The following is a 17,408-nucleotide window of genomic DNA, read 5'->3' on the forward strand; positions in this document are numbered from 1 at the left end:
GTGTCTTTCTCTGTTTGACTTATTTCGCTCAACATAATACCCTCCAGTTCCATCCACGTTGTTGCAAATGGCAAGATCTCATTCCTTTTGATGGCTGCATAATATTCCATTGTATATATATACCACATCTTCTTTATCCATTCATGACAGCTTTTCTTCTTAACCCCCTTCCCACCTTGACCCCAACCACTCTCATGTGAAAAGTTTCATCAAGAGATAACATAACAGTTCCTACTTAACATGAAAAGCCCTGAAGAATAACCAGAATTCCAAATATTTCAGCATGAGAGAACCCATTCCTGCCAGAGATATCCTAATTGGACTTTTTAATTAGGGAGAGTTTACAGGGGCAAACCCCTAGGCTTTTGAGCTTGCAGTGTTATGGTGCTACTGCTTTAGGATCCATATGGCTTCTTTAAATGTGAAGATGTTATTTGACTCATAAAACTCACCTGAATGTTTGCAAGGATGCTAATGAGTTTATTAACTAACCAGGGGCTTCCAAAGAAACATAGGTTTACCCAAACATTGCAGCCTTGACCAGAAAGCTAGGTAGGATTGTTGCCCCCATTTACACATATAAATTCTATGATTGTTCTTTGTTGAGATCATTTGATAACCAATAATCATTTGATAATCATTTGATAACCATTGGGGTTGAGGACTTCATTCCCAAATTTCCTTTAAATACAACTTAGAAAGTTTGTGGCTATGTGAATATCATTGCCAAAAATCTCTACTCTGGGATGTCAATCATTCAGTGATTTTTACATTATAAAATATGGGGAGGCTCAGCTTCTGGGATGGCAGAGTAGCTTCTATAAGAAACCTTCCTACAGGTAACAATTATAAACTCTGAACAAAATATAAAAACAACTGTCTTGTGACAAGTAGATACTGGAGGGGAGTCAGAACTTTGAAGGAGATGGTACTGCGTGAGTTTCCCTTTTTTAAAAAATGGCTTTTAGATTGAAGCCAGGCCCTAGTCCACACCATGTGTGGATGCTACAACTCAGGATAAAGCTGTTATCTTAGTGGTTTGAACACTCAGAGGGCAGAGGTAATCTCAGGGCAACTATTGCTCCTGGAAAGTGAAGGGAGAAATCCCATAAAGGAGAGAGCTGTGGAAAGGGAACTTCAACTTCCGTGTATAAACTGCCAAGTCTCTGGCTAATGCCTGAATCATGCTAAGGTAGGGACTACTCAAGCATCCTAGGTAAGGCTAAAAGAAATGAATTGAGATTTGACCTGCCATTCACCGTAGGGATGAGGAGCCAAACTAAATGCCCATTAATACAAAAGAATAAATATTTTTCAGAAGAGTACACCAGAATCCATGGTAAAGATGCTCATATTAAACAGAAAGACAAGAACTCTCAGCAGAGAAATAGAAACTATAAAAAGGAAACAAAAATTCAAAAACTAAAAAAGACAACATCTGAAATAAAAATGCACTGGATAGGATTAATAACAGAATGAAGATGACAGGGAAAACAAGTCAGTGAATTTAGATATATAGACCAATACAAATTATCACATCTGAAGTATAGAGAGAAAAATGATTGAAAAAAGTGAACAGAACCTCACGACAAACATGCATGTAATCTGAATTACAGAAGAGGGGAGAGAGAGAAAAGGGCTGATAAAATACTTGAAGAATAATGACCAAAAATGCTCCAAATTTAGTCAATTTACATACTCAGGAAGCTCTATGAATGAATCTCAAGCAGGATAAATACAAAGAAAATCCCATCTTGGCACATTACAGTAAAACTGCTGAAAACCAAAGGTAGAGGGAAAATCTTGAAAAACAGCCACAAAGCAAAGTGATACATTGTCCATGGGGAAACAACTTGAAATAACAAATACTTCTGATCAGAAACATGAGGCCAGGAGACAGTGGAACAATAGCTTCAAAGTGCCAAAAGATAAAAATGTTCAACTTAGAATTCTATATTCTATGAACACAGACATCAATAATTAAGCTGAATTAAAGATATTTTCAGATAAAAGAAATTAAGAGAATTTGTTGCCAGCAGCCAGCAGATCTGCATCATAAGAAATGGGAAAGGAAATTCTTTAGGTGAAAGAGAAATGATGCCAGATATAAACTCGTATCATCAGCAAGGAAAGAAATGCATCATAAATGGTAAATATGTAAGCAAATTATAAATTATGAAAGAGAATCTCAAGTTTCCAAAAGGTTGTAAAGAACTGGCAGAACTCCTGGTGACCATAATGACATTATAACATAACTTGCTATCACAACAAAGTTAATAAATTTTACAACGTTGTTTAGGACTCCTTCCCCCCACACCAGCTATTTCCACAATCAAAATTAATGCAGTTTGACTCATACTTACGATCATTGGTGCTCCGGGATTTTGAGCTATAATTGTAGTGATTACTAATATATCATTTCTAAGCTGATGATCATAATGACTAAAACCTCTCATAAACAGATTTTTAAATACTTCCTTCAAAGCCCTGGAAAGTAAAATCAGATCTTTAAAACAGTATTTCCATACAAATGCTACTTAAGTGTCTATCAACAAAATCCCCTTTTTTGTATTATACTATTCATTTCAAAGTATTTCTGATCTTTTCTACATTTCCAAATATGCCATAGAATTCAAGTCTGTATCAGATAAGAATCCATCAATCCAAATCTATACCTGTGGGCAAAGTGACTGCTCTAAAGTAAAGATTAATTCATATCATTTTCCTTTTTAAACTACTTAAAGGTTTTTCTTTAAGATTAAAAAGTCCTACCTTCTTACCAAGGCTTATCAAGCCTTTCATGTTATGGTCCCTGCTAACACTGTTCGCTTCATCTCTCACGATTCTGTTTTCTGCTCCCAATATATTGAGTATCTTCCAGTTTTTTATTTTGCTAAGTTCTATTTTCACTTCTGTTCCTCTGTCTAGGATGCTCTCTGAATGCAAAACTCTTCTGTGTTGCCAGTTTGTATTTATCATTTAGATACCAAATTAGGGTTCATCAGGTTCATCTTTTAAGATTTTATTTATTTATTTTTTTAAAGATTTTATTTATTTATTTGACAGAGAGAGACACAGTGCGAGAGGGAACACAAGCAGGGGGAGTGGGAGAGGGAGAAGCAGGCTCCCCACTGAGCAGGGAGCCCGATGCGGGGCTCGATCCCAGGACCCTGGGATCATGACCTGAGCCGAAGGCAGACGCTTAAAGACTGAGCCACCCAGGCGCCCCTAAGATTTTATTTTTTTAAGTAATCTCTAAACCCAGTGTGGGGCTTGAACTCACAACACCGAGATCAAGAGTCGCATAGTCTACAGACAGAGCCAGCCAGGTGCCCCTTACTTGCCCTTATGATAATAGTTCCCTTATTTCTATTTAGGCATTTACTCTTTTGGTCTTGCGAAGTTGCCTTCAACTTCCTTTTAGCCAGAGCATTTCTCTGTCACTAGTAAATCATTCTGGAATGGCATATGGCCATCCCAGACCACTCAGGACCAACAGGGACTCAATTCAAAGAATTTTCTTTGGCCTTTCAGAAGACGAAGTCTTCTCTTCTGCTTGATTTGGGGTTGTAATTATGTGAACCTAAACTTCCTTTAGGTCTCACCATGTGGAGCTTGGGAATAAAGCTAACACTGTGGAAGACTGTAGAGGGATGATGAAGGTCACATCCTGTTATTTGCTGAGCACATGAAACCAGTTTTATCCTTGACCTTGTAGTTATATAAGCCCATAAGTATCCAATGTGGTTTAAATCAGTTGGGTTGGGTGTGTGCTGAATCATTCTTTTCTAGAGAACATGTAGCACCTGTGATAGTCTCTTTCATAGCATTTAGTTGCCTGTTTACTTGTCCATCTTCTAACAATGCAAATTCCTTGGAAGCAGAGATCATGTCTGCATTGTTTTTGTTTGTATTTCTACGGCCTAGTACTGAAGTTGGCACAGAGCAGACAATAATTATTTGATGAATAAATGAATAAGTAACTTAAAGGCTCACTTATATTTTATTGCTAATGCTTATTGCAATATCCAGAAGAGAGTAAGTATTTAAAAATAAGTTATTGAATGAACAAAGAAAATAGTTCTTTTAAATGTCTAATTTATTTTATACTTCTTCAAAGACATAATTTAGTTTTGTTAACAAGCTACTTTAAAAGCTTTCCAAATAGAAAAAAAAATGGCTTGCTATTGCACAAATGCATTTCTACCACAGCATAAAAATGATGTCCTGAAACATAGTCATTACATGACTCAAAAGCCTAATCGAACACAAATTCAAACAAAGACGTTAGTTATGTTATTGGTTATCATTTTAAGGTTAAAAAACATTCCTACCTAACTGTTTACTTACAGCAAACATTCCAAGTTACTAAGCTGTTGTATGATTTCTTCTTTTGGAGATTTTTCCAATAAATTCCAAAGTATTTCTGATGAACGAAACAGAAGCTGTCCAGAGGGATCTGGGTCATTGAGGTGAGCACAGATTCCACTGGCTGCTTGTGCTTTCATCATTAAAGTACAATTAACTTCTGAAAATAAATTTAAAAATTATTTATGTTGTACAGTCTTGACACAGTTAAATAGAAACAAAAATAGTTGAGAAAGAAGTATTTAAATTTAATAATATACAAACCAGAAGTTGAGAGATGTTGCAGAGCTTTAAGCACCCAAAGTTTCTCAACAAGTTGATTTTCAAGTAAGGTCAATGATTGGACCATTGTTTTTGCCAATCCTCCGACCTCAGCCATCTTAATCTTGTATGATGAACTTGCTTGCTGGTAACCTAACAACAATTAGTTAATAAATATGTAAGTTACCTCACATAGTAATCATCTATGTTCAGACAAAGGAATGAGTAATATTGTAATCATCTATGTTCAGACAAAGGAATGAGTAATATTATTAAACGACAGCAATAACAACTTTAAAAAAAAGTGTATGGCATTTTAAAATGGTATTGAACAGGGATAGGCAAAATTTTTTCTTTTTTCTTTTAAGGATTTTATTTATTTATTTGACAGAGAGACAGCAAGAGATGGAACACAAGCAGGGGGAGTGGGAGAGGGAGAAGCAGGCTTCCCGCTGAGCAGGGAGCCAAATGATGCAGACTCTATCCTAGGACTTCAGGATCATGACCTGAGCTGAAGGCAGACGCCTAACAACTGAGCCACCCAGGCGCCCCTGGGCAAAATTTTTCTATAAAAGGCCAGGTAATGAGTCAATTCAAAAATTTAAAAAATTAAATTTAATATATATATTATATATATAATATAATGATGTATGTCCTCCTTATAAAGGTCAAGGATTTAATTATTTCTTTGGAGTCTTCCAGCAGAATAGACAATATCTAAAGAGTAACTGGGCAGAGTCATCATAAACATTTTCCAAGAATATTGACTCATCAAGACACCTGGCTCAAGGGCATAAGTGACTTAATGGAGACACCTATTGTTTCTGGGAGCCTGAGAAGACAGGTGCACCTGACCATAATCCTCAATAAAAACCACAGGCCCCAAGCAAGGACAAGACTCACTCTTCTTTCCTTTCTGAGTCTTCTGGATGCTCTGTCCATATCTACACTCTCTCTATGTCTTCAATAATCTCTGCTCTCACTTCCACTTGGCTTGTGTTTGATTCCTATCCTGCACAGAGCCAACGACCCTTTTGGCTGGTCCAGTGGGAACCCCTCTGGGTCCTCGGACCTAGCTCGCCTGCATCAATCCCACTGTGTCTTTCCAAGTTCAAAGAGAATGAGAAAGAATATTATTTTACAGACATAAGTTATTACTAAAGACCTTTGAAAACTTCACCTGTAATATGCTTCTTTGGTGGTTCTGCATGATAAAAGTCCACAATACACTTACAAATTTGTATCCTCAATTCAGAATTTGGTATTTTCATTAATTCACCTGCCAGAAAGAGAAATGACTGCTATTTAATAACACTGTCATGTTTACTTGCAAATTTAAATGTTAGTAATATGATTAAAAATATCCTCACTAGAAGTTCAAACTGGACCATGTAATTTTATACATGCACACATGCATACGTGAAATATCTTGGACCTATCCTTATAATATTTGGCCCCTCAATCAACTCAGCCTCTCCTTCCCGGGAAGAAAAGAAGAAAATATGGTTAATAACATAAATAATGGAACCAGACTGTTTAAGATTAAATACTGGCTCTGCCACTTACTACCTATGTGAACTTGTGTCTTACTTTTCTCACCTATAAAATGTGTATAATGATAGTTACTACTTTAAAGATTGCTGTGGGAATTAATATGAAAAAAAGCTGAGAATAGCGTTTGGCATATAGTAAGTTACTATTATTATTCTGGCAAGATATGGGTTAGCATTTTTCTCTTTAACTAGAGAATCAGTAATTTGTTGCCTCTAATAATGCATCTTTTGCTTAGAGAAGTTCCAAGTGAGCTCTGCTTTTCAATTTGCAGACAGACTGGAAAACAGTGAGTTTCTAGGCAATCTTTGCCCTACATATAATAGTTTCATGTTCAAGTTATCTTGGTGGAGATGAAGGATTGGGAAGGTTCTTTTTCAGGCCTATCTAAATTACTTCTGAACTGGCTTCAGCCTATACTTCAAACTGGATTGTTCTTGCTCCAATGAACTACAAGTTATGATCCCTAAGAGAATCTGAAAATGATCTGTGGGATTCTGGAACTATTCCATGTCCTCTGCATGCCTGGGACAACTGGAGTTGGGAGAATCAGCTTCAGGGCTGAACCAGATGTGAGTGGACTCTGTGAGGGAAACAGATAATGAGGTGTTCCTGGAACACTCCTGTTTTGCATTAGGATTTGCATAACGTTCACCTCTGGAAATGATCAGTGAGTGGGGATGCAAATGGACAGAAGGAGGAAGCACATAGGAAAATCTCACCCTTGCTTTAGGAGAATCTATCTGCAAAAGATACCACTAAAAAAAGAAGAAGAAAAGAAGACAGTTTCAAGATGATTCCCTTAATTTTTTTTGAACACTTCCTTTGATGTTGAAAAAAATCACTATGTTTTGGAAAACTTTATTCAATAGGAACAACTAAAATTTTCCAACAAAACTAAACAAATGTTCAAGTTTATGGGAAATTCTAAGGTTTCTCATCTGCTTCTCTACCCTTTTAATTCTTTTAAGTTTAGATCATTTCTCACAGTTTCCTGTTTCATAATCTCAGAACAGAGTACCAACTTTTTCCCTCACACATTTACAAAATCCTACTCTTGAATCAGAAATAACTATCGCTTAAAAGAAAAAGTAATATGATTTAATACTACATAATAGAAACTGGAAGTTATTAGTAAAAACGAACAGCTTTGTTCAACCCTTTATAATCTATACAATTATTTTAGTTTAAACTCATGTTTCCAGCTATTAAAAAACAAGGTACAGAACAGTAGCACTTGCAGTCAATAATCAGTGAAGGGAGCTCATTTTAAGCTAAGAGTTCATACTTTCTTCAAGTGTTCGAAGGCAGGCAAGCAATTATTCAGCAAAGAGCAGACTGACACAGTAAGAAAGAGCCATGTATTTATCATACAAATGCCTATCAATACTCTTAGAGACAACATTTAAAAATAATAAGGGTAACAGAGGCATTTTTTAATGTTATCAACCAAACCTACATCTTTTATCTGTTAATATTATGATTAATGATCATTAATGATAATGGGTTGGCTTCCCAGTGTAAACTTCGATGCTAGAGATTCACAGAATTAGTTTCCTGTTAGTTTCCAACTTGGTTGTTCCTTGCGGTCACCTTATCTAACTCCCCATGTTTATTCTAATTTCCTTGATGCCTTTATCCACTCTAGGCCATAATAATTTCTTCCAGAATATCTACCGTTGAAGACTATGAAACTTATTTAGATATAAAAGGATTAAAGTCTCCCTATTTTATGATTTTATTTAAAATTTTAGATTATTTAATGAATAATTTGGATCTCAGTGATTCTAGCAATTAGATTCTAGCAATTATTAGAGTTTAATTTGAAAACATTTTTGTGATTATTGAGAGGTACATATACTTCAGATTTACAAAAAAGTTATATTCCAACAAACTAAATAACATCAAGACAAATAAGCATCTGCCAGTCCTTCAATTAAGGAACACAGAATCTTGTTGGTATCATAAAACGCCTCAGTGGAAAACAATACAAAAATTATCATCAAGCACACTATGATTAATTGCCAATCAGAAACAAGAAAAGGACCTACATTTGGAAGAGTACTCTAAAACTTAGTAATTAAGACATTTCTTTCTTGTCAGTAGGGCCTGTCATATGCTACACCCCTCGATCTTGAAGAAATCTTAACTTACCCAGAAGCGCGATTGAATTAGCAGTATCTTCAGCATATGTTATTTCATCTGATACTTTCTTTTTCAAAAATGGCAAGCTTCAATAAGAATGAAGAATGCAGGAGTTATGTTTAATGAAGTCCTTAATTGAACCATCATTGGCAAAGGAGGGGAAAATCCTTTCTAAAGAATAAAATGAGGATAATATCCTGTTCCGTAGCCCTGGGAGAACTGGCAACTATCAAAAAATTTTTGTGTTTCTAACTGATCAAATAGAAGATAGAATAGGTTTATGAAAATGAAGAGAGATGAACATAAAAGGCAAGGGTTAAGAAAGCCATCTTGCAACACTGTATAAATAAAAAATTTAAATATTTAATTACATAAAAACAATAACAAATATTGATATTAGAATTATACTTCACAGCTACTATAACAAAAGTTACTTGAAAATAATTTATTTAAAAATCATAAAAGACAGGGCATTCAAACCTAGGTCATTAGTCTAAATGTCAAAGGAGAAATAAAAATTATTTCTTCAATACAAAATATGAACTATTTTGGTATTTCATGAGTTCAAAATTTGAACCTCATGTGCTATATAAAAGTATAATATATCCTCTCTATAGGACTTTTAATTCAAGTTTTTCAAGAAAAAATTTCAAGATATTTCAAGGGCAAGCTATGAAAGGACAATTTTATAAATGCCACAGAGGTTCATTTTTTAGTGTTAGAATTTTTCATTTGAAACCAATAACTTATTACTTGTTATCCAGCTCAAGCTGGATCTCTAAAGTGAAGAACTCTAAAATTACTTCTTCTTGTCCTCAAACTTTTTCCTTTTCTACCAGAGGAAACAATCTATAAGATAAAGCACTAGAAGAGTTTCCCCCTCAAAAGGTTATAAAAATAATATGCATTATACTTCTGAAGTAGTGAGAAAACATATTACATAGAAGCCAAAACAGAAAGGCTAGGTTTTATTTTTTATTTTCAATGTTTTTATCCCCCAAAATTGTCTTGAGAAGGGGATCAAGTGAGGGTGAGGTGTGGAGAAATATACAGGATGAAAACAGAAATTAGGAAAGGAGAAAAAAATTAAATAATGTGAATAATTATGAAATCTGAGGGAAAGTAAAGAGTGTAATTCAAAAGTCTTGTCATTTTATGTAAGGAAACGTTCAATCACAGCTTTCACAGAGAACCAGTTCTTGGTGGTGCTCTTCACTGGCATTGCTCAAAGTAATGCTTACAGGCCTGGTATTCTAGGACTGGCAGAACCTTGAAATTTGAAATGATAACAATATAATCTCACATCAATATAATAATAATTTCTGATTAATACATAAAATTTCCTTGAAAGCACCAGAGCAATAGTTTATTTCTTTATTTTTCACAATCTTTATTAAAAAGTAAGCCCTGGTAAAGGCATTCAATAAAGTATTTTTTATGATTTTGTTCAGATATCAAAAAAAATGAAGTGTATATAGTTATAAAATTTTTAAATGTTATTGCTACTAAGAGTTGAAACTACCATGTATACATACTACTATTACTATTTGTATACTAAAAGAAACATGCTATTTAAAAAGTTAAATTGGTAGAAAGATTTAGAAGGTTAAATTTATGGAAAGGTTTATTCCTACTTAAAGAAATCTCCTCTACTATATTATATTGAAAACTAAAAATGGATATTTTAATGTATATCTGGATTAGCTACTATGTGGCAGCAAACAAGCTGAAGATACTACTAGTTCCCCCAAATGGTTGGAGAAACAATAATATGGAGGATAGGATATATTAATCTTATAATGCTGACCTCTAATTTACATTTTAAAAATTATATTTATGTAATTTACATTTACATCAACAAATTTAAAATTGATTTTATAATGCTGACCTCTAATTTACATAAAAAATATATACCAGAAATGACTGGTGATATTTTATACTTCATTCAAATTTGAAAAATCAATAAAACATGACTCAGAAATTAATATATCTTGGAGAGTCAAATTTTCTAAAAAGAGAAAAAAAACTAGACTGAAACTATTTAGCTGTGTTCATAAATTTCCTCAAAAATTCTCTAAAAAGTCACAATTTCTTGCTTTCACCTCACATTTATTGCTCACTTGAGAACAACTTATTATGACAAAACATTTTAATATACTTACAGTTTAATCTCTTGTGGCTAGCTATCTCGGACTACAATAAAATTGACTACCTTTGAAATATCAACTGGAATCAAGTGATCAGGTGAAGTTTTCTGAGTCATCTCTTTACTATACCATACTGCATATCTTTGTAATACAAAATAAAACATAATAAAATACTGCATGCTAATGGAAATTAAAGAAAAAAACTTACCCACATAATTTTAGGATATTAGATGCAGATTCTATAAAGTGGGGCTGGTTTTCAATTTTTTCTGCACACAGATTCAAAATTTTAAATATTTGTGCTAAATCCCTTAGGGGCTTTAATACTTTTAGTTAAGAAATAAAATTAAGATTAGTATTTATTAGCATAGTCTTTATAGATTTCGGTCAAGAAAATCTATAGAATTCCATCTATTTTGTTAAATGTGGTTGACAATGTTTTAATTATACTAATTTTGAACTGTATATAGGAAAACTTAGAACCATATTTTTTTCAGGAACATTATTTAATTTTTGTCTCAGTAACCTCTTATTCAAAATATTGTTTTCTCTTCTCACCATATCTTTAGAATTTGATTACTAACTATTATACCATGGATTCAGCTGATCAATAACTATTGGCAATAAGTAATAACACATTGAAAACAGTTAATGACTCACTTTTATCCTTCATCTTTTCCCCACTCACACATAAAACATACAGTGCTCCAGAATAAACAACCCAACCCTACCTTTTCTTTATTTTATTAACATTATTCAGATGCATTTTCTTGCTTTTAAGGTATAAGTTGAGATTTTATTTCATTTAAAACTAGTATAAAAGCAAAATTTACCTCTTCTAAATCTTGAAGTAACAGCACTTTTTATCTATTTAAAAAACTCAACTGGTACATAAACAAATTTCATGGATATTCTTTTAAAGCCAAGGAAACATGATAGTTGTGACATACTTCTTTGGTTGAGTCCTATCACTTCTAGTCTCTTTCTAGGAGCTTCTTAGGAAAAGATGGGAAAGCTGGATATACTGGAAGTACAAACCTCTGTACCTACGGAAGTGACCAAGATACTTCTCTAACTTATTTTTGCTTTATGTTTTATCATATATAAAGCCAGCCTATGAAAGGCCTTCAGAAATAGAGCCATTTGGGGGCACCTGGCCGGCTCACTCGGTTAACCAGGTCTGACTCTTGATCTCTATCTCAGGGTTGTAAGTTCAAGCCCTAGTGTGGAGCCTAGTTAAAAAAAAAAAAAGAGCCATTTGCCACCAACTCTCTAACTTGAAGAAGAAAAAAATGATGGAGGTGTTAAGGTATCAGGGTCAGACAGGGAAAGAAATTACTTGCTAGTAGACTTTTTTGGCTACCAGTAAATAATGCTCGATATCCACAAGCCCTCAGGTAACTGATGGACTCAACAAATCCATATAAAAGGAGGCTAAAATAAGGCAAGAAAAGAATTCAAATAAAATTTTAAGGCACATTTCCCTGAGTGGGAGGCTTAAGATGTTTGAAATACTGAAACAAGCTAATATTAGAGACTTACATCTTTAGACAATTTTTGGAGGTTGTGGAGACAACTACTACTGAAGGGGTGCTCTATGGACCACTGCCAGTTCTGAAATTCTCTGTTACCAGTCTGTGGTAAGACGACTACAGACATTGAGAGTTTCTTGTGACAACTGTATTGCCTTCTGTAATAGCTAATGCATGCAAAGCTTGTAACAAAAACAACAACAACCTAACGATAAACTGGTTCTTAAGCACAGACAGTTCTGAGTTGCACTGGTTTCCATATATTCCGATCAGGTGGTATATACAATGGGAATAACATATTTATATAATATCTTACTGATTATCAAGCACTTGCATGTACATTATCTCATCTAGTCTTCCTAGCAAACTCAGGGGGTGCTGTTATCCCCATTTTATAAGGCTGGAGAAGTTAAGAAGCTTATCAAAATTACAACTAATCAAGTATATTGGTCGAAAGAAGACTTTGACTTGGCCCTCCTAACTATATCCACTGTCTCTCTGAGTCTATAAAAACTGCCATTATCTGCACAGAATTAAGTACATTAATCTGTTTCTTCAATTTTATATTCTGAAAACCAAAAAGTATAATTCTGTGAAAAACACAAAATGTTAGATATTTTCTGTGGTAGACAGAATAATGGCATGCCCAAAGATGATCACATCCTGAGTCCCAGAACTTGTGAATATATTACCTTACATGGCAAAGGGACTTCACACGTGATTAAATTAAAAATCTTGAGATGGGAAAGTTATCCCAGATTATCCAGATAGGCTCACAGTAATCAGAGGGATCCTACCTGGGAAAGAGAGAGGCAGGAGAGGATCAGAGAAGATGGGACCACAGAAACAGAGGTGAGAGTGGTGCTACTTTGAGGGAGGGGCCATGAGCCAAGGAATGCCGGCCACCTTAGAAGCTGGGAAAAGCAAGGATGGGGATTCACCTCGAGAGCTTTCAGAAGGAAGCCAGCCCCGCCAATATCTTGACTTTAGCCCAGTGATGCTGATTTTGGACTTCTGACCTCCAGAACCGTAAGATAAAAGCTTTAAGCTGTTTTATGGCACTAAGTTTGTGATAATTTGTTACAGCAGCAAGAGGAAAATAATATATTTTCTAATAAAAATTCTCTCATTTCAGGATAAATGAAACAAACATACATATATATGTAAAGGATACAAGTCCATTCTGATAACACTGCATCAGTTTCTTGACAGATTTAAGTTGTTTTTCTTCTAAATCATCCTAAAACAAGTTATCTATTTTAGTTCTTTTGTGCTATTAAATCTGTTGAGATTTTTAAAATTTCTTTAATATAAAAAGAAAGTAGACATTAAATTTATCAAGTAATTCTTAAATTACTATATTATAATGTAAGCATTATAAAATGTTTCCTGAAACAGTGAAGGTAAAAATAAACGTATCATTTAAATTTGACCAGGCAACTGAGAATCAAAACTAAGTTAATATAAAAGCAGCATTTGTTTTTTCTTTTTTTTTTTTTAAAGATTTTATTTATTTATTTGACAGAGAGAGACACAGCGAGAGAGGGAACACAAGCAGGGGGAGTGGGAGAGGGAGAAGCAGGCTTCCCGCCAAGCAGGGAGCCCGACGCGGGGCTCGATTCCAGGACCCTGGGATCATGACCTGAGCCGAAGGCAGACGCTTAACGAATGAGCCACCCAGGCGCCCCAGCAAGCATTTGTTTTCAGAAATAATATTAACAATACTTGAATTTGCTGAGCAGTTTTCTATGCCATGCACCATATATGTACTATAGATACATGTCATTTCATTAATTTTAAAACAACCCTATTAAGAAGGTGCCATTACTATCTCTCTTTTTCAGAATAGGAAACTCAAGCAAAACACTCATTTGTCCAGTATCAGCTAGCTGATAAGTGGTGGTGTTAGAAGTCAAATTTGGCAATCTGTCTGCAGAAATTGTATTTTTAACCTCTAAATTATGCCCAGTATACTGGCACAAACATCTTCAGCCAGTTAAAACAAAACAAAAATCAATACAGTGATGTGTTTGTTTACATAACTGAATCACTCTGTCCTTTTAAAGTTCTTATATCCTTCATGAGAAGCTGTGGCATTTTTTTATACATTTTTAATTTTTTTTTGGTCTACCCTTATTTAACAACTAGTAGGAGCTCTATGTCGTTGAGTTTTGTTTTTTTTCTTTTTTTAAAATGCAGATATATTCAAAATTAAAAATAACTTTTACAACAAACACAGCCAGCAAGAGATACATTATTTTTTTTTTAAAAAAAGATTTTATTTATTTATTTGACAGAGAGAGACACAGCGAGAGAGGGAACACAAGCAGGAGGAGTGGGAGAGGAAGAAGCAGGCTTCCTGCAGAGCAGGGAGCCCGATGCGGGACTCGATCCCAGGACCCTGGGACCATGACCTGAGCCGAAGGCAGACGCTTAACGACTGAGCCACCCAGGCGCCCCGAGATACATTATTTTTATTGTGTTTTTTTCTATCTTAAAATGTAGAAACTAAAAAATGTAAAATAATAAGTAAATTTTTGTGCCTACTAATCACTAGACATTGTTTGATTTTGATTGGCTCTACCATGATCAACCCATTTTCCACATATTAAAAGTATGCAATCTTTATCCTGTAGTAATTTTATACTTTGTGTTGGCTTTTAGGCACTCTGTTGATTCTTGGGTAATGTCAGGAGAGTGTGGTGTGTGAGCATGCATTAAATGCATTTATTGTCTTTTCTCCCAATGCCTAAACTCTCCACTTTGAATCTTATATCTGAAATAATTTCATTTCCATTTCCATATAAGATTCTTCTCAAAACAGATTACTTATGAGTATGTATGAGTATGTATGTATGTGTGTATATATATCTCCAGATTTCATATCAGAAAATTTTAAGTAGTACATCATGATATGCTTTTTCTACCCTTGCTCCCCACATCCTACTTGGTAACAAGCAATTAATAAAAGCTAGAAGAGTCTTCCTCTACTCTTACGATACCTTCTGTTTATAATCACTATTCATTTGTCCATCCCACAAAACCAAATGTAATCTCCTCCTCCAGCCTCCCTTCCAGGTTAAATACATTCATACTAACTTATTTAAACGGTTCTTGAATACAAGACACTTACTAGTTGAAATCTTTTCAACAAAAAAAAGAAAGGAGACTTATTTTGGGGGAATACGTGTTACCTTTCAGGGAAATCACAGTGTATAAGTGATATAGCAGAGAAATTTTCTCTCAAAGCTTACTTTTTCAGTCTCTTCAAGGAGGTTGATGACACGATTTAGGTCCATGGTCTTGAAAGCACCCTAAAAGCACACACAACTCTTAGAATTTGTGTCATGAGAATCAAGAAATCACATCAAACACACTATTTTTACATGATATCCCTTGGCAACTTAAAAATATCTTATGACAAAAAGATAGGGGAAGGGGATGATGGAGGGATGGACAAGATGGGTGAAGGGGAGGGAGAGATATAGACTTCCAGTTATGGAATGAATATCATAGGGATGAAAGGTACCAATAGCACAGGAAATATAGTCAATGGCATGTAATAGTGTCTGGTGACAGATGGGAGCTACACTTGTGGTGAGCACAGCATAACTATAGATTTGTGGAATGACTATGTTGTACATCTGAACCTAATGTAACATTATGTGTCAACTATACTTCAATTAAAAAAAGGGGGAGAGTGAAAAGCTTATAACAGTAAATCAATTTTGGAGTTAAAAGAAAAAAAAACAATGCAGAAATATTAAAGTGGTCCTCTAAGCAAAGAGAGAGCCTAAAAGTAACACAGACCAGAAAGGAACACAGACAATATACAGTAACAGTCACCTTACAGGAAATACAATGGCACTAAATTCACGTCTTTCAATAGCTACCCTGAACGTAAATGGTCTAAATGCCCCAATCAAAAGACACAGGCTATCAGATTGGATAAAAAAAGACCCATCAATATGCTGTCTGCAAGAGACTCATTTTACACCCAAAGACACCTCCAGATTGAAAGTGAGGGGGTGGAAAACAATTTACCATGCTCATGGACATCAAAAGAAAGCTGGGGTGGCAATCTTTATATCAGACAATGTAGATTTTAAACCAATAAGAGAGGAGGAAGGACACTATATCATACTTAATGGGTCTATCCAACAAGAAGATCTAACAATTGTAAATATCTATGCCCCTAACATGGGAACAGCCAATTATATAAGCCAATTAATAACAAAATCAAAGAAAGAAACACATTGACAACAATGAAATAATAGTGGGGGACTTTAACACCCCCCTCACTGCAATGGACAGATCATCTAAGCAAAAGATCAACAAGGAAATAAAGACTTTAAATGACACACTGGACCAAATGGACTTCACAGACATATTCAGAACATTCCATCCCAAAGCAACAGAATACACATTCTTATCTAGTGCCCATGGAACATTCTCCAGAATAGATCACATCCTAGGTCACAAGTCAGGTCTCAACTGGTACCAAAAGATTGGGATCATTCCCTGTATATTTTCGGATCACAATGCTTTGAAACTAGAACTCAATCACAAGAGGAAAGTCGGAAAGAACTCAAATACATGGAGGCTAAAGAGCATCCTACTAAAGAATGAATAGGTCAACCAGGAAATTAAAGAAGAATTAAAAAAAATTCATGGAAACCAATGGAAATGAAAACACAACTGTTCAAAATCTTTGAGATGCAGCAAATGCGGTCCTAAGGGGAAAGTATATGGCAATACAAGCCTTTCTCAAGAAACAAGAAAGGTCTCAAATACACACCCTAACCCGACGCCTAAAGGAGCTGGAGAAAGAACAGCAAATAAAGCCTAAATCCAGCAGGAGAAGAGAAATAATAAAGATCGGAGCAGAAATCAATGAAATAGAAACCAAAAGAACTGTAGAACAGGTCAACGAAACTAGGAGCTGGTTCTTTGAAAGAATTAACAAGATTGATAAAAGAGAAATGACCCAAATAAATAAAATCATGAATGAAAGAAGAGAGATCACAACCAACACCAACGAAATACAAACAATTATAAGAACATATTATGAGCAACTATATGCCAGCAAATTAGATAATCTGGAAGAAATGGACGCATTTCTCGAGATGTATCAACTACCAAAACTGAACCAGGAAGAATTAGAAAACCTGAACAGACCTATAACCACTAAGGAAATTGAAGCAGTAATCAAAAATCTCCCAACAAACAAAAGCCCAGGGCCAGATGGCTTCCCAGGGGAATTCTACCAAACATTTCAAGAAGAATTAATACCTATTCTTCTGAAACTGTTCCAAAAAATAGAAATGGAAGGAAAACTTCCAAACTCGTTTTATGAGGCCACCATTACCTTGATGCCAAAGTCAGACAAAGACCCCATCAAAAA

General features: G+C 34.8%; 1 protein-coding gene across 1 annotated transcript in view; it reads right to left on the reverse strand.

Annotated features, from left to right (window-relative positions):
* The window catches only part of CFAP69 (cilia and flagella associated protein 69), a 42,604-nt gene extending 27,265 nt beyond the window's left edge, over positions 1-15,339 (reverse strand). Inside the window, exons 1-8 of the mRNA XM_081800599.1 lie at positions 15,259-15,339; positions 13,179-13,244; positions 10,681-10,790; positions 8,335-8,411; positions 5,810-5,908; positions 4,633-4,782; positions 4,351-4,528; positions 2,364-2,487 (exon numbers count right to left, since the gene is read on the reverse strand). Of these exons, the coding sequence (XP_081656725.1) occupies positions 2,364-2,487; positions 4,351-4,528; positions 4,633-4,782; positions 5,810-5,908; positions 8,335-8,411; positions 10,681-10,790; positions 13,179-13,244; positions 15,259-15,303 (849 nt within the window). The 5' untranslated portion in view covers positions 15,304-15,339. The remainder of the gene's footprint in view (positions 1-2,363; positions 2,488-4,350; positions 4,529-4,632; positions 4,783-5,809; positions 5,909-8,334; positions 8,412-10,680; positions 10,791-13,178; positions 13,245-15,258) is intronic.
* Between the last annotated feature and the right edge of the window lie 2,069 nt (positions 15,340-17,408).

Source organism: Leptonychotes weddellii, chromosome 12, assembly GCF_054177405.1.
Source record: "Leptonychotes weddellii isolate Sample4059 chromosome 12, ASM5417740v2, whole genome shotgun sequence".
Classification (NCBI taxonomy): Eukaryota; Metazoa; Chordata; class Mammalia; order Carnivora; family Phocidae; genus Leptonychotes; species Leptonychotes weddellii.